At 41.6% G+C, this 21,591-nt stretch overlaps 1 protein-coding gene across 2 annotated transcripts in view; it reads right to left on the reverse strand.

Annotated features, from left to right (window-relative positions):
• The window catches only part of TRPC4 (transient receptor potential cation channel subfamily C member 4), a 185,481-nt gene that overhangs the window by 2,593 nt on the left and 161,297 nt on the right, over positions 1–21,591 (reverse strand). For both annotated transcript variants that reach the window (XM_033950649.1, XM_033950650.1), the window contains exons 8-10: positions 15,199–15,393; positions 5,048–5,089; positions 1,673–1,762 (exon numbers count right to left, since the gene is read on the reverse strand). In XM_033950649.1, coding sequence (XP_033806540.1) covers positions 1,673–1,762; positions 5,048–5,089; positions 15,199–15,393 — 327 coding nt within the window. The remainder of the gene's footprint in view (positions 1–1,672; positions 1,763–5,047; positions 5,090–15,198; positions 15,394–21,591) is intronic.

The following is a 21,591-nucleotide window of genomic DNA, read 5'->3' on the forward strand; positions in this document are numbered from 1 at the left end:
TGCGCCTGTGTTTGCTAACTGCTTTTATTCTGCTCCTATTCTTACATATATTTTTGCTTCCGTTAATTGCTTTTCTTGTTACAGATATTTAGAAAGAAAACAATTGATTGAACCAGAGCTAGCCGTGACTAGTGCATAGGGTTCGGGAACCAGAGCTAGCCGTGACTAGTGCATAGGGTTCGGGAACCAGAGCTAGCCGTGACTAGTGCATAGGTTTGGGACCAGAGCTAGCCGTGACTAGTGCATAGGTCCAGACCAGAGCTAGTTGTGACTAGTGCATAGGTCCGGGAACTAAAGTTAGCTGTGACTAGCGCATAGGTTCCAGTTTTAATAACCATTAATCATTTTCATGATATAGAGTCGGCATTGACTGGTACGTAGACATCTTGGTGGCACAGTGCCACGTGTGATTCAACAAAGGTACCTGCTTTTCTGTGATCACATTGCACCATTTTGTAAGTATTCCTTCTTCTTCTATATAAATTATAAAGGCCTTTCCTGTTTTCAGTTTAGTAACAGTTTTCAGTTTAGTAACAGGATTTTATTTAGCTGCATATTGATTGCTTTTTATCATGATACCTGTAGATATTATTTGCATTAATCCTGAAGGGGATCCTATTTCTGTCCTAAATCCTCTTATTGATCTAAACCCTTCATGTCCTGCTTTGGACAATTTGAGCCCACCCCCTTATTCTCATGTTTCTCCGCAGTACGCTGATCCTTCCCCTCCCCTTGTGAATCCCCTGTCCTGACTCTTATACCTCTCCTAGAGACTTTGACCTGTTTGACAGTGATTGCCCCAACTATTATTTCTGTGACCTTGACCTCGACCCGTCCTTGGCTAAATATGACCCATCCATCTTATCACATGCCCCCTGCACCTTTCCCTTTGACCCCCAGGCAGCATTGCTACTCCCGGTTTTTCCTTCCTCAGTTTTCAGCGCGGACTGGAGAGGTACATGCTCTAATGCTCATAAGAATTCTATGAGCGTCAGAGCTTTCAATGTGCTGGCTCACGCTAAAAGCCTCTAGTGCAGCTTGATAAAAGGAGTCACAAATGATTTCCATTTTAGTAAAAGCAAGATTAGAAACATTTGGGGGCTGAGTATAAACTTTGGCCCAGATTCTCCATACGGTGCTGATATCAGCGGCTGCCTTAAAAACGGCTGCCAATCGCATGTAAATCACGCGATAGCACCATATAGAGAATCGTGCCTCCGGGAAAGATGGGCACTGGGAATGCAAGCCAGGGTTTTCCAGGCCTAAATTTCTGGTTCCTATCTTTGTCATGATTGCACCTCTGTAGGCATTTTACGGCGTCTAACGCCACTTCCTGCATTAGCCATGCCAATAGTGGCATTTGGCGCCGGCAAGCACATCTGGAGGCGCAATTCCAGCGCCATTTCTTTAAGCAATGGTAGGCGCTTTAAATTTAAAGTTATTTGCCATTTCAAATGGCATCTGCTAATTTACTTAGGCGCCGATAGGGCAGTTAGAGAATTCCCCCCTATGTTCACATTCTGTTTGTTTGCCTTGAAAAATTCAATAAAGAAATTTAAACATATAAACAATTACCGGAAACAATGGATTTTTGAAGTAATGGACACAGCCTCTTCCCCCTCCCCCCATATAGTCTATTGTTGCAAGGATGGATTGAACTAGCTAGAGTTACCTTAAAATTCTCTTCTGTAAGTCCTTCTTCTTTTTTAGCATCTCTGATCATTGCTGCAACATATCTCTTTATTAAATTCTTCATAACTTCCTAAAATACAAACATTCACAGTACACAGTTAAACCAGCACTGCCTCTTAGTCAATTTTGACTGGACCATATGAGGGTAATTTTCAAACTCCCCTCTTAGGTGTGCCTGTGGCCATGAAGTTCTTGCAAATTTGCACCTGCGCTTTTTTGTGGATGGAATTTGAATAGAAAATAGCATGGACAAAATAGAGAAACGGAAACTACTTCTGGGCATGGATGGGCAGACTGGATAGGCCATATGGTCTCAATCTGCTTTCATTTTGCTCTGTTTCTATTTTTGCACAATCCCCAGAGTACACATGGCTCTGAAATTCTTCATCACTAAAAGTATGTGAGCTATGGAAAACTGCACATTCTGAGGCCAATTCTAGAACAATGCACCTTACTTAGGTGTCCTGAGAGCGTCTTTGCCAGTGGTCTTCACTAAATTTTAAGCGACGGCCATTTATAAACATGAGTGCCGCACTATTTTATCCTGAATTAAAAATAAAATAATTTTTTCTACCTTTGTTTTCTGGCCATTTACTTCTCTGGTTTCTGCTTTTCTCCGTCTTAAGTCTTTTGCCAGGAATTTTTCTCTCCTTTTCCTTTCGGCTTTCTTCAATTTATTTTTCCAACTCTATATCCAGATTTAACTCATTCAGTCTTCAAGTTCCCTTTTTTTTATGGTCTACCAGCAGCTTTCCATCTCTTTCTCTCACCCTTGCTCTCCTATTTTACTTTCTCTTATTCCCAGTCGTTCACTATCTCTGCCCTCTATCTATACAGTTTGCCCCCTATATCTGACCTTTTCTTCCTTCTATCATTTTCTACCTCCTTTCTGTCTCACCCCAAAATATCTACTAATTTCTTTCCCCTCTTCCATCCAACATCTGCCCTTTCTATACTATGACTGTCCTCTTTTCATCCCCCTTTCCATCTCCCATACTGTCTTCTCCCCTTTCCACCAATATAGTTATCCCCCTCCTCTGTCCTCTTCCTGTACTATACAGAGTGTGCCCTCTCCTCACCCCTTTCACTTCTTCCTTTCTATCATCTTCCTGTCTCTCCTCTCCTTCCATCCAGGCTTCTGTCTTCCTCCTTCATATAAAGCTTATTCCTCTCCATTTTCCATGCAGGGCATCTCCCTTCTCTCCCTTACCATCAATATTTCCCTCCTCTTTTTATCTCTCCCCTTCCAAACAACATTTGCCCCCTTTCTCCCCTCCTCTCCCCTCCAACATCTCTCATTTCACTTCCCCCCTTCCATCATCTTCCTCCTCTCTGTACCCCACCCCCAACATCTGCCCTCTCTCTCCCCTGTTCTATCTTGAATCTGGTCTATCCCACTTCCTATACAGAATCTGTCCCCTCACTCCCCCACCTCAATCAATTTTCACCAGCATCTGCCCCTACCCAACATCCACCTGCATCTGCCCCCTCTCTCCTACCCCACACCCACAGTCTGCCCCTTTTCTCCCCCATCCACCAGCCTCTGCCCCCTCTCTCTTCCCTACCACACATCCACTAGCGTCTGCCCCCTAGCAACCCCACTGCTGCTGCTGCTTTCCTGAAGCAGCAGCAGCAGCAAACTGAAACTGACCATCTGCGGGACCTTCCCATACATACTCGTGGCTGTTGGCCTGCCCTCTCCAACATCACTTCTTATCCCACAGCCAGTCTCAGTTTGTTGCTGCTGCTTGAGGAAGCAGCAGCAGTGGCACAAGGTGGGAGAGAGGTATCAGGGGGAAAAGGTGCTGATCCGGACTCCATAGGCTGCACGGCTTCCTGCTAAAAGGTGCCACGGCCGCACAGCTTAGAGGGAACATTGGAAGGGGGATCCTATACAGGCTCCATGGTCCATACAAGTGGTCTTGGAGGGCCACCATTGGCTTGCAGATCTTGTATTAAAGACCACAAGGCTATGTAATAAAGGAAGGCAGATGCCTACTTTCCTTTATAGAACAATACAAGTATAATGGGCATATGGGATTAGGCAACAAGCCATATAGTAAGCAAGTGATTATCTTCTACCTGTTCCATTCAACTCAATTTTTTGTAGACCTCAATCATATGAGGGTCATTTCATAAATAATGCACACCATTTTTTAAAAATTTACATAGGTTTTTTTTCCAAGTATTTCTTTATAATCCTTTGATATAGTCTTCTTGCTTTGCAATGACTAAGTCCAAACATCCAGGAAGCTTCATTATTCCATCCAAGACACTGTTTTTGTTCAGTTGCCAAATGGCTTGGGTACCGGCGGGAAAAAGCTCTTCCAGAGATGAAAAACAATGTCCACACATAGGTTGTTTCAACTTTGGAAAAAGGTTGAAGTCTGATGGACTCGTGGCTGGACTGTAGGAAGCATGAGGTAACACCTCCCAGCCATATTTGCGTAGTTTTTCAATGACGACATTCTCTATGTGCAGGCGAGTGTTGTCGTGAAGAATGAGTGGACCCAGCCAAAGAGCAAACTGAGGATAGGTTTTTGTGCATTTTTCTGTGCATTTTTTGCAAAAAATCACGATAATACACTGCTGTGACACTTCTTCCACATGGAACTTTGTCTGTAATGATGATACCTTCATGATCATAAGCAAAAATCATCATTTGTTTGACTTTTGATTGAGCGAATTAAAATTTTTATGGCCGTGGGGAAGATGGAGCTCTCCTCTCGTCATTGAAAAACTAGACATGAGTCCACCAGACTTCGACCTTTTTCCAAAGTTGAAACAACCTATGCGTGGACATCATTTTGCATCTCTGGAAGAGCTTTTTTTCTGCTGGTACCTGAGCCATTCGGCAACTGAACAAAAACAGTGTCTTGGATGGAATAATGAAGCTTCCCGGACATTGGGACTCTGTCATTGCAAAGCAGGGAGACTATATTGAAGGATTGTAAAGAAATACTTGGAAAAAACCAAAACATGTAAATTTAAAAAAAATAAAAATAAAAAATAGTGTGCATTATTTATGAAATGACCCTCGTATCTCCCCCTCAGGCATCTCTTCTCCAAACCGAAGAACCTTAGCTGTTGGTTACCATATGCCTATGGTTTAATGGACAACACAGAAAGATGGACTCATCCTCTACCACAGGACCTATTGCTTAGAAAATACAAGTAGAAGAAAAGAATGTGGAAAATTTAGGGGCTGATGGAATATGTTTTAATAACTTACTCGATATGCCTGGAGGAAAATACTAATTATCCAATAATATCAAACTCTGATTGAAAAATTACCTACGTGGTCTAAGGAACTGCAGATAATTGCTGCTATTCATACTAATAAAGGATTTCTTACCTGATATTGATGATGTCTTCTCACATTATCAGCTGCACGTCTCTGGAAACAAACAAACCAACCCAGAAGCAGGAAATCAATTATTTGTACGACAGATAAAATCTTACACATTTTTCAAGAAAAATTTAATTTCACTACATTTATATTTTCTTGTGTGCGTCTCTCTCTTTTTCTTACGAGTTTTGCCGATCATCTTCCAATTTGTGATTTCCTCGGTCACATACAATCATTGATTTCTGGAAAACTGCAGGCCTGAAACCATCTTTGCTGTCCTGAAGCATACAAGATTTGTATGTGCACGGCCAAGGACATCTACCATCATTGAAACTCCGTTGATATGTGAATGTGGAGGAGAGCTAGCTATCTCATCTATGGCTCTGAACCGTGCCTTGTGCTATCATTTTGGCATGCCTGTCTGTCAGACTGTCTCCTGAGGACCTTTCACAAGAACACCATTCATTATTCCTCTGTGTGACCAAAAAGCCCCTGCTTGACTGGTTCTGATTGGTCCTCTATGGATCACCTGTGCTGCCATAAGAATCTGCACGCTATTCCTGAGTTAAATAATGTTGGGTTTGGTGGAGCTCAGACCTATAGTTGTGTAGCTCCTTTGCACTGTGCAGAGGACAATTAAAAGCTGATTAAAGAATCCCCCTTGTGTGTCTGCTTTCGGCTGAGAGCTAGAAAATCTTTGTTTTGGGAACTGCTGAACTTTGTCTCTGATTTACAACATGCGCTATGAAGGACTGGCAATCATTTGCAATGGTTGTTACTGGAGGGACGCAACCTTTTGCTGACAGAACGAGGATTCTCCAACTGCAGGAATTTTCTTACGGCTTGCTGAACACTTGTAGCTAAATAAGATTATTCCATCACTTGGGGGAGATGACATCTGCTGGACCAGTGGTGAAACCGGAATCTATCGCTTAGCTGCTAGGTTAAGATAGATTCTTGTTTTGGTTGGTTAAGAGTTCGTTTGGACTCTTGGTTAGTACTTAGGGATCCTTTTACAAAGGTTGCGCTAGGGTTTTTAGTGCACGCTACAAAATTATCGCAATGACTATAGTGCGTTTGTAGCCGAAAATCTGTTGAAAAGGAGGCGGTAGCAGCTAGCGCGCTCGGGAATTTAACGCACCTTTCATAAAAAGAACCCTTAGTGATTACATATGTACTAGTTTTGTGCTGACATATCTACATCTATATAGATATAGATATATATAATTATTTTATTTTTATAATAAAATCAGTTTCAGATATTCTGGTCTCATCATTCTAATAAGATTGCATAAATCTGAACCTGGCTGGCAGGAGTGGGTGCACTCTTTCTCGGTTCATAGACAATGGCGCGAAAGCCAAAGGCGCGCCCAGACAACTGAGCGCAGCGCGGAGGTGCGCGCCGCTCAAAATGACTGTTTTTAGGGCTCCGACGGGGGTTTTTGTTGGGGAACCCCCCCACACTTTACTTAATAGACATTGTGCCGGCGTTATGGGGGGTTTGGGGGGTTAGTAACCCTCCACATTTTACTGTAAAACTTAACTTTCCCTAAAAACAGGGAAAAAAGTCTCAGTTTTCAGTAAAATGGTGGGGGGTTAGAACCCCCCACACCCCCACAACGCCCCCACAACGCGGCACGATATCTATTAAATAAAGTGGGGGGTCCCCCCCCACGCCCCCCTAAAAACAGTAATTTTGAGTGGCGCGCGCCTCCGCACTGCGCTCAATTGTCTGGGCGCGCCTTTGTCCCGGCGCGCTTTTGACCTGACACCCTCTTTCTCTAGACACCGAATAGTGCTACATGTCCCTGCACCCTCAGTGAGTGACTCACTCTTAGAGGCGAAGAAGAAACAAACAAAATGAAAGGAAAGATATATGAATATATACAGTAGGGACCAGATTCTATAAATGGTGTTTAGTGTCAATTCCTGTGCCCTAACTTTTTTTTTTGTTTTTTTTTTCATGCCAGTTGATAGCGGCTTTTAAATTCACTCTGTGAGACAGGTTATGAATTTTGTTCATTAAATTGGACCTCTTCAACGTAATTCTGTGACCATTCTATAGGACCCCTGAGGCAGGCATTTCTCAACAAAACACAGACAGAGACAGATAGGGCAGAGTCAAAACATGCCCAGTTACCTTTGATACTGGATAGCTGCCTTGATAAAGGTAGGACATCATAAAAACTGTTTTTATTTTATTCGGGCTGTTACCTGGGCACCAGTTTAAATACTGGCTGGCACCTGAACAGCTTCTGGCAGTAAAACCCAGGGCTAGCATCAGGGCATTTGGATTCCTTATTTAGGCGAGATTGGAAGTGGTCTGGATGCTGGGGGAGGGAGGTGGCATAAGAAGTGGTTGTGATGTTTTGGGAGAATTGGAAGGATGGACATATTGAAGGGGGCATCAGAAGGTAGATATGTTGGAAGGAGGTATGGAAAAAGTGAACATGTTGGGAGGGGGTATGTGAAGGATGGACACGTTGAAGGGGGATTAGAAGACAGACATGTTGGAAAGGGGTATAGGAAGGGTGGGCATGTTGGGTGCTGTAAGTTACGCATTTATCTTTGGCATTTAGGTGCTAGTATTCACTGCAGCTCTCTGGCTGTCATAAGTGCTTTCACCTAATTGCATATGTGCATACATACCCACTTAAGCTAATATTTTATAAAGGAAAGTAGATGCCACTCTCCTTTATAGGCTATGTCCCTATTAGGCGCTCTCTGGGTGCCATAAATTTGCCCTTCACATGTCAGTGCAGCAATTAAACTGACAATAATGCTGTGTGTTAAATCATTGGAAAATCTAAAGTCAATTTCTATGGATTTTAAAGATCCACTTTGGATTTTCCCCAAATCTGCCTGAATTGAGTTTAAGCTTGAAAATTACTGTATGGCCTCTTCTTACTTTATTTATTTATTCAATTTTCTATACCATTCTCCCAAGAGAGCTCAAAATGGTTTATATGAGTTTCTTTAGATACTCAAACATTTCTCCCTGTCTGTCCTGGTGGACTCACAATCTATCTAATGTACCTGGGGCAATGGGGGGATTAAAGTGGCTTGCCCAGGGTCACAAGGAGCCAGTGCGGGTTTGAACCCCACAACTCCAAGGTGTAGCTTTAACCAGTGCGCCACACTTTCTCCTATAGTGGACTATACAGTATAATGATACATTTGTATTTGTTATATTGTATTCATTATGGCAATGAAAAATAACTTAAAATGAGGCTGCCTTGTGTTCTTATAGAATCCTTAAGCTGTATTTTTGCATGATAAAATTGATGTTGGACTCTGAAATATGCAAGAAATTGTTAGAAGGTCTGGTTGCAATAAAATCAATTTTGGGGGGAGTGGGGGGGGGGGGAGTTGTACTGTGGGTTAATCGGATGATCAAAGCCTTTTGGCAGAATGCAATATATTTGATTTCTACCTATGTAATGGTAAAGAGCCCTCTAGAACCAATTATGGCTTCTGGGAAGAAAAGCTGTCTAACAGAGCAACAAATGTTATTGCAGAGTTGTTTTCTGAGAAGCATTTGTTAAGCCTGGCTACCAGTGCCAAACAATAATGATTCTTGTAGTGGGCACCTTATGCTAGTCATAACAAAACTGTTCTTCCTGCTTGTTAAAAATATTTCTTCTTTTTCTCTATTATTTTGTATATTTTATGTTCTTCTTTTCCATTGGTTCTCCGACTTTACTCATTTTCTACTTTCCACCAGAATCTTTCCTTCCTTCATTGGCATAATAAAATTAAGTGATCAGAGGAGATCAAATAACATATACAAGGGGGCATTCTGAGAAACTGAAGGGAGATAGGTTCAAAACAAATGCAAGGAAGTTTTTTTTCACCCCAGAGGGTCGTGGACACTTGGAATGCACTACCAGAGGAAGTGATCAAACAGAGTACGGTCCAAGGATTCAAACAGGGATTGGACAGATTCCTGACGGATAAAGGGATCGTGGGATACTGAGGGAGGAGCTGGGATGTAACACAAGTATAGAATGTTAACCAGGTAATGAGTATAAACCAACCAGGTCGTGCATGTGCAAACTGGAGGGCTAGGACTTCGATAGGAAGGCAGGACTTAAACGAGATACCAGGTGGCAAGGGAGCCCCCTTCTAGTGATTCAGACAGGTCGTGACCTGTTTGGGCCGCCGCGGGAGCGGACTGCTGGGCAGGATGGACCTATGGTCTGACCGGCAGAGGCACTGCTTATGTTCTTATGTTCTTATGGTAGGATGTATAATTATATGTTTGAGACTTGCTGTCTCCAATTTGAATGTCTATCTTGTTATATATAATTGTATTTCGGTTTCTTATGAATAATACGAAAAATAATTGCTAACACCCTGCCCCCCATCAAAACACCCAAAATTCTCATCAGTATTTAGAAAGATATATTTGATTATAAAAGCACCTTTTCTACTCTAGGTTTGTAAGCATTGAAGATATCACTGATAATTAGAGCAAAAAATTGCAACCTCACTGCATTTACAATGTGCATGGTAAAAATTGTAATTTGTGTATGGTTTGCTTTTGGACCACTTTCACATACTTTTTAAGCTTATTTCAAAAATTATTTGCTGCACAAAAATATTTTGCCAGTGGAAATCAATAATGCGCATCTTTAATTGGCATGTTAACATTAATTAAATTGATTTCACATTCACTTTTTTCACATATTAAATGAAATGACCAAATGCACGCAACAAATGCACATCATCAATTTATTGTAACTTATACAAAATCTTGTTTAAAATACTGGGAATATCTATAGTTCATTATGGAGGGGGAAGGGGCCTACCTGGAAAAATTAATCACAAGTATATTTAGGGATCCTTTTACTAAAATGCATTAATATTTTGTAAGAACATAAGAATTACCTGTGGGTAACTGTTGAGAATGTTCCTAGCATCTGTCTATGACGTTAGTGCGGAGGAAAACCTTCACCACATGTTAAACACATGTTAGTTTAATTGTTTGATATACTACCCTTCATTGAAAACAGAACGTGATGTCATAAGGGAGCCGAGGCCGGCGTGAGCAACAGGTGGAAGATGCTCTTCGCGCCGGCGAACATTTCAAGAAGTACGCAGAGAAGGGGGATGCACAATCAGCAGGGAAGAATAAGGGGCGTGGCACATGATATGTCGTTGCCGGCAGCTGCTACCCCGGGCACCCAGCTCCCTTGCTATGCCAATGCCAAGGCACAAAGGGTATCGGAGGGAGTTGAACTGCTGGTCTCCTTGATTCACAGCATACTGCTCTAACCATTCTACTCCACAACGGCATATTTCTAACCCAGGTTTGAATGTTAGCCTCATAGTATATGTCAGATAAATGTTCATTTTTTCACAAATAAATAGCTGTATAATTTGTTAGATAAACTGCACTGCCTGTGATTCTGATATAAAGCATTTTTATTATTAATTCTGGAGCTTTGCATTAAGGTTGCTGAAACTGCATTAACCACCAGATGTCAGCATACACATAACATTCACTAGAATGTCTTAATTTAAGAAAGCCCAGAAAATACTAACAAGAAGACAACATGGGTTTGGAAAAAATTGCATTTAGCAGTATTCAACTAGATAACACTATTTTCATACTCAATATTCAGGTACAGAGGGGTCCAAAGAAATGTATACACACTTCAATCCCTGTGGACACTGTAGTCAGTGTTGTTCGTGCAGTAGTTTGCCGAAATCAGAAGTGTCTGGATGCTAATGATGACCACTTTGAGCACCTAATATGATGTCTATATAAATCTAGTAATAAAGCTTTTATGCAGACATTTTTCATGCTGAAGTGTGTATACATTTTTTTAACCGCTCTGTATATATTGTAATGATGCTAGACAAACATAAGAATGATGCCATTAAATTAGGTTTAATCCAGAGGCCTTGGATTGCTCTTCCATGATCCATTAAAACCTGCAACAGGTTAAAATGTCAGAAGTATATTCTTACATGTTTAATTAAAAAGGCAATATATATTTTTAAGGTGATATATATTATGGGGGAAATTCTATAAGGAGCACCTAGTTTCAGGTTCTAGAAAAGCATGTATATAGAGATATTCTAGTCAATTACATGTGTTAGTAGCTGATCTTATAGAATATTGACTAGCATCATGGATCTGCTCCTCTTCCTAAGCGCCTCTGAGACTTACCAAGGGCCATCCATGGTGGCCTAGTGCACTGGAGCCAGCTCTGCAAGTTCTATGGGTGCTTGAGCACCTCAATATTGAACAAACCCCTTGATTGTGTCTAAGGCGGAGTAATTACTATTGGGTTTAGCACCCTCCAATTATTTGGAAAAGTTGCCTTCTATGATCTAGCAGGACAGAGTAGGAGCGGTCCCATTCTAAACCTGCCTGATCTAGCTGATAGTGTTGTAGAAGTACCACTAGGGGTCAGCCTTCCAAGTTTCCAAGTTTATTTAAGATTTGATGGATCGCTTAATCAAACTTCAAATCGATGTACATAGCTAAAATTCATACAGCTTTCGGGAGGGGGGGGACAAACAATGTCACTTTTAACCACAAACAAGACTTACGCATAGTGAGGAAAGAGGGAAGAAACAATATTTTACAGAAAATAAGACGAAAAAGGAATGGACAAAAGGGAGGATAGCAATAAATAAAGTTGAACGGCAGCCCCCAAGGAATGAATTAAGACATCAGATGAGTATTGACCTGCTCTATCAGATACAAACCAAGATATCAATGATTCAGCCATGGATCAAACAGGATACACTTTACTGATAGAAGCAATTGTAGAGTCTAAAATTTCTTCTACCAATAAAGTGTATCCCGATTGATCCATGGCTGAATCACTGACATCTTTTCCTCATGATTTTTGGATTGTGTCTTGTTATTGTCATAGGTGAGGCCATTTGGGCTTTTTCTTCAGGATCTGTTCTATTACCCACTGGGCATCTGAGAGGTATATATCAGCTGGTACTCAATCTTAGGGTCCTCATGCATGCATCCCTATTGTTATTGCCCTCTGTCTCTCTGCACTTTGGACAACACCCTTGCCACAAATTACAAGCATCATTACATCATAGTAGATTATGAGTGCTATCAGGCTCATAATCGAAAAACACAGATGTCCAAAAAGCATCCTAAATTGGCACTTGTACATCCTAATCGCCAGGAAGTTCCAGTGCCAATAATAGATATCGTCTTTTTATATTTCTAGCAAGGTGTTTCCAGCCTCTGTACGTTCCGAGCATGAGATGGGCATGGTGGAGGTGTGTTATGGGCAGGTTTTGGGTAGTCTCAAGAGTGGGTTAGACATGGACATCTTGCAGCGATTAGCAAACATTAAGCAAGACATCCTGGACAGAATGTATGCGTTTGGAACTAGACCTGTTTTAGTATGGTCTATGTTTCCGAGTTTATTTAAAATTTTCTATCCCATAGGGGGAAACTTCAGGGCAGCTTACAATCTAAAACAAATTATGATAACAATACAGTGTCAAAATAAGAACCAACATAATCCATAATATTGAGGTTCAGGGGACAGAAATACAAAAATTTGTAGCAAAGTGGGAGAGGAAAATAACACTGGGGACATTCTTCTGTTTCCAAGATACCAGCCGTGCTACTCGTTTAACCTGAGAATATACATCGGAAAAAAGGTATATTTTCAGATTTTCCTTGAACTTGTCAATGGAAGTTATAAGTGTCAAAGTGCTTCTCTGACATGTTCATGGACTATTTCTTTATGCAATGGAATGATAAGCAATTGCTTATTCGTAGATCTTAAATTTCTACCAGGTATATTTGGACTCAACAAACGAGCTAGGTACAGTGATCAATTCCTTGAATGTAATAAGAAATAATTTGTATACAATGCGGCATTTTACGATTATATATGATCGAATTTACAAAGGCTATGAATTATAGCTGTGATCTGTATTATCTGCTGTCTATAAATATCCTTCTGACATAATAAGAACATAAGAATTGCCGCTGCTGGGTCAGACAAGTGATCCATCGTGCCCAGCAGTCTGCTCCTGCAGCAGCCCTTAGGTCAAAGAGACTAACTGAGACTAGCTCTACCTGCGTACATTCTGGTTCAGCAGGAACTTGTCTAACTTTGTCTTGAATCCCTGGAGGGTGTTCTCCTCTATGACAGACTCCGGAAGAGCGTTCCAGTTTTCTACCATTCTCTGGGTGAAAAAGAACTTCCTTATGTTCGTATGGAATCTATCCCCTTTCAATTTTAGAGCGTGCCCTCTCGTTCTCCCTACCTTGGAGAGGGCGAACAACCTGCCCTTATCTACCAAGTCTATTCCCTTCAGTACCTTGAATGTTTCGATCAGGTCCCCTCTCAATCTCCTCTATTTGAGGGAGAAGAGGCCCAGTTTCTCGAATCTTTCACTGTACGGCAACTCCTCCAGTCCCTTAACCATCTTAGTCGCTCTTCTCTGGACCCTTTCGAGTAGTACCATGTCCTTCTTCATGTACAGTGACCAGTGCTGGACGCAGTACTCCAGGTGAAGGCGCACCATAGCCCAGTACAACGGCATGATAACCTTCTCCGATCTGTTTGTGATCCTCTTCTTTATCATTCCTAGCATTCTGTTTGCCCTTTTCGCCGCTGCCGCACATTGCATGGACAGCTTCATCAACTTGTCGATCAGAACTCCCCAGTCTTGTTCTTGGGAGGTCTCTCCATGTACTGCCCCGGACATCCTGTATTTGTGCATGAGATTTTTGTTACCTACATGTATCACTTTACACTTATCCACGTTGAACCTCATCTGCCATGTCGATGCCCATTCCTCGAGCCTGATTATGTCACGTTGCAGATCTTCGCAATCCTCCTGCATCTTCACTACTCTGAATAACTTCATATCATCTGCAAATTTAATCACCTCACTTGTCGTACCAATGTCCAGATCATTTATAAAGATGTTGAAGAGCACGGGTCCAAGCACCAAGCCCTGCGGCACCCCACTGTTGACGCTCTTCCAGTCTGAGTATTGTCCATTTACCCCCATTCTCTGTTTCCTATGCTCCAGCCAGTTTTTAATCCATGTGAGTATTTCACCCTCGATTCCATGGCTCGCAATTTTCCAAAGTAGTCATTCATGCGGAACTTTGTCAAACGCCTGCATAAAGGGAGTTACAATAGTCAATTTATTGAATAACAAGCGAATGTACTAGGATGTTCAAAGCCTCTGGAAATAGCAAAGAGCGAATCGATCTAATCAAATGTAAAGAAATAATTTTTCACTATTCTTGAGATTTGTAAATGATATGATAACTTTGTATCCAAAATTACCCCTAATATTTTTGTACTGGTTACAGATTTGATATGTAATGGTAAGACTACTGGATCACAATGACTAAATATTATCGACGCTGATTTTTCTGTATTGAGTTCTAGTCTCTGGGATTATAACCAGTTTGCAATACGGTCTAAATTCTCATTTAAAAGTGAAATTTGTGATGAGCCAGATTTAAACTGCCCAGATGACCTCTACATGCATCAAGGTAAGACCCCCCCCTACACACACACACACACACTATCCCAGTGCTCATTGACCCTCTTCCACCACATAAAAAGAGAACAAAAAGGTACATACCTGTCTCTAAAACAGCAGCATCTGGTATGAGGAAACCTAAGTAGCCTGGTAGGTGGGCAAATGAACCATAGATAGGAGGACTTAGGCCTATAAGCAACTCTAACCACTACATTTATGGTAGAACATGTGAGCCCACCCAAAACCTACTATACTGCCATATAGGTGCCATCTGCAGCTATAAGTGCTATTGTGGTGGTACACAGGAGGCTATAGTAGGTTTTGGGTGGGGGGGGGGGGGTTTGAGGGGCTCACCCTGAATTATAAGGGGATTATGGTGAGATATACAGCTGGAACCCTTTATGTGAAGTTCACAGCAGTGCCATTAAGGTATCCCATTGCTTTGTTGGGGTATCTATGAGGCCAGTCCATTACTTTGCGGGCCCCACCTATGTCCAAATGGTCAGGATTAGAACATTTTCAACCTGGATGTTTTTCTGATTGAAAATGAGGTATTAAAGTTAGACATTCTGATAGCCTAGATGTTCAGCTGGAAACATTCAAGTTGGGCTTAGATGTTTTTTTCAAAAATGCCCCTCCACGTGACTTACCCCTATTGCTCCAAAACTTTCAGGTTTCTTTCGTCTTTTTTTCTTACACACGTGCTTTCTTATCCATTTGCAAAAATACCATAAGGACTTAGGGCTTGGAATAATATTAAAAGGAGCTGGAAGAGTTCCTCCTTCTTCAAAGTAACTCATCCAAAGTTTTGTCCTTGCAAATTTCCATTCGATGTCAGCATGATCCTGAAGAGGGGAAAGATGACAATGAATATGTTGTTAAGTTGGGACAAACCCTGTAAGATTCCATTACATGAAATCTAAACAATTCTTACTGCAATAATTAAAATGCTTACGGAATGCTACAGGATTTTTAAAAGAAAAACTTTTTAACATTGAGTCTGATCTGTCTTAACCCTTAAAATAATGTCAATGCTTAAAATTACAGTAATACTGTATTAGCACATGACCATTAATTAAACAAACTGGAAAAAAGTCATTTTTCAAAGCCACACTGAAAATGGGCTTAGAGAAGGAAAGGCCCATGTAAGGGCATGCTAAGCCCATTTCTCAGCACAGCTGTGCTATTAGATCTTGAAAGCTAATCAATGTTGTACCTGTTGAAAAATCAATTGGGAATCCAAGTTACCCTGGGCTGCAGAAGAAAACAGGAAATCACTGCAGTATCTTGCTATGAAAATGAGTCATGTAATGGGCAATAATTACTAAGGCCTGAGAAAAAATAAGTTACATAAAACATTCACCAGTGGTAGGCAGCCTCCTTTCCTAGGGTGATCACACATCCAGGAAAACCCGGATATGTTCTATATTTAGAGGACTGTTCAGGCGCCCAGAGGGAATTCCTGAGCTTGGGGACCGAGTCTGGAAGCCTTTGCGCACGCGCGACCGTCACCATGATGACATCATACACACATGATCTTGCGTGTAACATCATTATGTCAATGTCTGCACATGCGCGAATGCTTCCAAATGCGGCCTTTGAGCTCGGGGAAGTTCGTGTGTGGGTGGGACTGGGGGAGGAATGTGGGGGGGGGGAGATGGAACTGGGCGAGACTGGCGATGGAACAGGGCGTGGTCAGGCATCTTCTCTTTTCAGCGTTTGTGTTTGTGAATTCTGAAAGAAAGAATATTTCAAGATAGTGAGCCAAGTATTAACCCTCACTAAGAGCTTAGGCCATGAACTTGTTTGGAACAGCCAAGAGCATTCTATGAAGAGGAAAACTGGACTGTTTGTTTGCTTGGACATTGGCATTGTTTTCTTTTTGTCTTTTTATTCATAGTTGCTGGGATTGTTGTAAAGCCATGCAAAACACACAAAAAAAACCTGATTATCAGCTAAGGGTGAACTATGAATGTGTTAGAAGCCAGTTTGGTTGATTAGAACTGGGAATTGCAAAGTTTTGGTTTTTGAATGAAATTGTGTCTTTTTGTTTTTTTCTTTCTTTCTTGCTGTTATGAACTTTGAAAACTGCCACAGTTTTGGTGAAACTTTGTGGGGAAAGAGAATCTGGTTGTTTGATCTAAGGGTGGATCTGTCAATCAGAGGGCTTTTGCTGCCTTTAGCAAAGGTTAACCAAGTTCCACAGTTTCCCTGGCTGAGGGCTCTGTGAGTTCAAGGCCGCCTGCAGTGCAGTGCAGTGCAGTGCAGTGCAGGCCACAGGCTTTATAGGTGCCCGGAAGAGAATTCTTTTTGCTGTTGTTTCTTTGTGATGAAAAGTTTTGGACTTTAAAATTACACATAGTCCTAGTGTCTTTAGAGCCAGAAAGTCCAGGTGTAATGTGAGAGTTAAGGCGTACTGTGAATGAACAGGGGAAGAGTGTTTTGTTTTTTACTTTCTTCTTTTCTCCGCTGAGAGCGGGTTTGATTTTCTGAACTGTGCCCATACTGTGGGCTACAATGAAAATTGCAGAACTGAAGTTTTTTTTTAAAAAAATGCCTAGTTGGTGACTACCTGAAGGGTTCCCCTTTACCTAGGAGAGTCACACCTAGATCTGAGTCAGTCGCTGCTAGCTCAGCCTATTGGCTTCACAGGGGCCTAGCACATGACAATGTTTAACCACAAAAAGCTGGTATAAAAGTCCCACTCCTCTTCCCTTTTCTAGTTAGAACGTTGATAATATATATTCATTTGACAACATAATATAAAAGCCTATGGGGCTCATAATCAAAAGAGAAAAATGTCCAAAAAACGGCCTAAGTCTGCACTTGGACGACCATAAGTCAAAAACGTCCAAGTGCCGATAATAAAACCGGGTTTTGGACATATTTAAAAATGACCTAGGCCTTCATAGTGCCGCTGAACGAACAAAGCTAAACGGGGCATTTCAGGAGGAGTATCGAGGACAGGAGTTGGGCGGGACGTGAGCCGGCTTAGGCTGTATAACCGACCTGGGCCGGCTTAGCATGTATAACCGAAAGTTATACAGCCCAGGATCGACAGAACTTGGATGTTGTGACTTAGACCATGTAAAACATGGTCTAAGTCACAAAAGCCCACCTAAAGTCACCAGATAAGCACTGCAAACACATAATACAGACCCCACACACTACCCCAGTGATCACCGACCCTCCCATCCCCATAAAAATATTAATCACAACTTGAAAATTCAGTCTCCAGACGATCATCACTTGGCAGCCTGGCATAGGAAAACCTAGTCATCTAGCACAGAGGTGGCTTAAGTCGTCTTGGAGGTGGGTTAGGGACTCATGCAGAGGAGGACCCATGCCCATAAGCCCCTGTAATCACTGCATTGATAATGCAGTGCCCTATACACCCCCAAAACCCTTTTGTACTGATACATAAGTGGCTCCTGCAGCCATAAAGGCTATTGGGGTGGTAGATAAGTGGGTCTAGGGGATTCTGGAGGTGGTTTGGGGGGCTCACCTTGATCTATAAGGGAGCTGTGAGGAAAAGACATGACACCCTTTTTGTGAAGTTCATAGCAGTGTCTTATAAGGTACCCCACTATTTAGGTGCTATGTCTGTGTCCATCACTTTGCAGACCCCTCCCACGTCCAACAGGGCTTGTTCTAGGCATTTTTGACTTGGACGAAAAGTTGGATGAAAATGTGGTATAAAGATGGACGATTTAGCGACTTGGACAATCAGATCTGCAGGATGTATAGTTAGACGATTTTCGAAAGAAAAAAAATTTGGGACGTATTTTTCTAAAATGTGTCCTAGGCTGTTTTTTACTTTGGACGACTTGCATCTTAGACGAAAACGGACTTAGACGTCCCTTTCGATTATTGCCCTCTATGTTTTTAATATTTTTATAAAAATGACCCATGTTTATATGATATAAGGAAACAGGTTCTAGCTTTTGTTTGGTAGAGATACTGTAATACAGAAGTGATTATCTTTCAATTAACTTTGCAATTAACTTCAGTTCCTGCAGCTATGTATACATTCACCCATCTTGAATAGAATAGTGTTTTTCTGTTTAAAAATAATTCCACCTCATCGTTAGGTGTTTTAGCCAAAGGATCAGTGAGTGGGTTTAGTTTATAATGTATGCCAGCCTCCGGGTATTCCCTGGGATGAGTTTTAGAATTTTAATTCTGAAGTAATTATCCCTAACAATTAGTGGGTTGGGAAAGGAATAAAAAAAAAAAAGAGGTTCACTGTTGAAAGCAGCTCACAGTTGGAAAAAAAAATTTGAACCAGAGCTTAATTTCACTGCACAATATAGAGTACCACGAACACTAATGCAAAACATTTTACATTTAAATATTAAGGCAATGGAGAAACATTTGCCAACTTAGATTTCCCTTGCTAGTTGAAGACTCAAGGAGGATTTCTGCATAGATGATCTCAGTGCTGCTCTTGTGTCAGCAAGGGTTATTACATTACATTAGTGTTTTCAGTTCTAGGCAGTTTACAAAAAGAGTTGACCTGGGCATTCCCAGGGAGCTTAAAGAGTTGACAGATAGAGTGAGCTTACACGAATTGAAGACTAGCATGAGCGAAGGGTTTTGGGGGAGGGTTTATAAGGTTTTTGATGAGCGCATTTGACAAATGGCATAGTGGTTAGAGCTACAACCTCAGCTACAACTCCATGCAGTGGCTTAGTAAGGGAGGGAGGGGGCATACTGCCCCAAGCGCCATGTCGATGGGGGCCCCGGAACCTCTCCGTCTGTCCCACTGCCCTCGAGCCATCCCTCCCCCCACCCCGTACATCTGTACATCTTCGCTAGCGCGAGCAACATCTCCTGCCTGTTGCTTGTGTCAACCCGGTTCCCCTCTCAATCACTTCTGGATCAAGGAGCCAGGAAGTGACATCATGAGGGCAATCCAAAGCTGGTGTGAGGAGCATTCTGGAGAAAATCTACTCGCACCGGTGAAGATTTAGAAGTATGGGGAGGGAGAGCGCGACTGTGAAGTGGGGAGCGAGGAGAAATGGGAGACATGGAAGGAGCAAGGGTGTGGGTGGGGCGCCTTATACCCTTACTATGCCACTGACCCCATGCTGCTCCTTGTGACCTTAGGCAAGTCATTTAATCCTCCACTGCCCCAGGTACATTAGACAGATTGTGAACCCACCAGGACAGTTAGGGAAAATGCTTGAAGTACCTGTATGTAAAACATTTTGAATGTAGTTGTAAAACTACTAAAAAAAAAGCAGTATATAAGTCCCAATCCCTTATCATCACTGTGATCATAATCACTTTCCTGGGAGTTCAGTTGGATCATTCTTTTCTAATGTTCAATTACTGTCCGTCCCATTGCCCTATAGACTTAAATACAAGTTTCCTGTACCACAGCAGAGTAGGGTCTGAGCTATCCAGAATACTGCTGTTAAACAGAAAAAAATATGATTTTCTAATTAAATCTCACTGGCTCCCAATTAACCACCGTATTGGTACTTTTAAAATTTTACTCTTAGTATTTAAAACCCTTTCCACTAATGAACCCCAATTCATTAATAAATTACTTATCCCTTATAGCACGTCGCGTTCTCTCCGGTCCACTAATCAAAAGCTCATAGTAGTCCCCTCTTTGAAAGTTATTGAAACTCGACGACATGATATGTTTTCAATGATGGCTCCACAACTTTGGAACACTACCCCAGCATGTAAGAGAGGAAAATGATCTGAGTCGTTTCAAAAGAAACTTAAAGAGTTTCCTTTTTAAAGATGCTTTTAATTTTTAGATTATGTTCAAACTTTATATTAGTTTCCTTCCAGGTTTCTATTTTTCCCTCCCTAATGTTCTTTCCATCTATGGTTCTTCACAGTACTTTAAAGCATTGAATTATAGTTCTGTCCCTTCTTACCTTGTGTATTGATTAGTCTGTAAGTCTGTTGGTCTAACCCATCATTTTTAAATTTTAAATGGTATGTCTAAATATATGTTTATATTTTTTATTAATGCTGTATCTCGCTTAGTAAATCTAAATAAGCAATTCATCAAATTAAAAGAAACTTGAAACTATAGGTCTGGCACATATTGGGGGTGACTGAGCAGTCACTGAGCACCTGTGTATTAACTAGTGTACTGTGGATACAAAGGGACTTGGGCATGCCCTTAGAATTTATTGGTTTTTTGAGCAAATGGGAGCCTCTATATAACCCTCTATAGCCTCTAGAACAGCAGATACTTTAAGGTTAAAAATAAAACCGCTCTTTCACTTAGAAAGTAGACTAGAGATTCGAATGTAGACATCCAGGTTGAGAAATGCTCAAACCCAGTGGTGTTTCAGGAAATGCTCTTCCAATACAGAGCCTCTTCTAAAATACCTGTAGGAGTGCATGCATATTTGCTGGCCCGTGTGGTGCGAGAAGCATTTTACACTGAAAAGCTGAACAGCAGAAACCTGCAGTTTCCAGGTGGCTGTGTCAGCACTTGCGTACAGAGGTTGCGAATTCACAACTTCCATGTACAGCTGTCCCATTTTACAAACCTATGTGTCTGAGTACGACCGGAGGCTTGGTTTCATTATGGAAATGGCAATAAACTACAAGGAGAACAACTCATTTAATTTTTTTTAATTTTTAATTTAATTTTATTTCTTATATACCGCTATAATCACTCATGTAAAGCTCTGATTGAAACAAACACTTTTTCTAAAAACCTATATGTGCTTTTGAGTATCCCTTTGGCAAAATAAATAACACAGGTATAGATTTTAGCCCCATTCAAGCCCCACCCAAGCCATGACAAAAACATACCCCTTTAAAATCTCTGCGCTGTAGTTCTCTATGCATGGATATTGACTTTCTAAAATAACATTTATACGCAGTGGCATAGCAAAGGAGATTGACACCTGGAATTGCCATGCTGTGCACCCTCACTCTTCCCTGCTGCTTGGGCACCCCCCCCTTCCCCACCATTGGAGCACCTTCCACTCTTCCCTGCCACTTGAGTGCCCCCCTGCCCCCCTCCCCACACATATCTCTTGACATGTTCTCTGGCACAAGCA

The sequence above is a fragment of the Geotrypetes seraphini genome, chromosome 6 (genome assembly GCF_902459505.1).
Source record: "Geotrypetes seraphini chromosome 6, aGeoSer1.1, whole genome shotgun sequence".
Classification (NCBI taxonomy): Eukaryota; Metazoa; Chordata; class Amphibia; order Gymnophiona; family Dermophiidae; genus Geotrypetes; species Geotrypetes seraphini.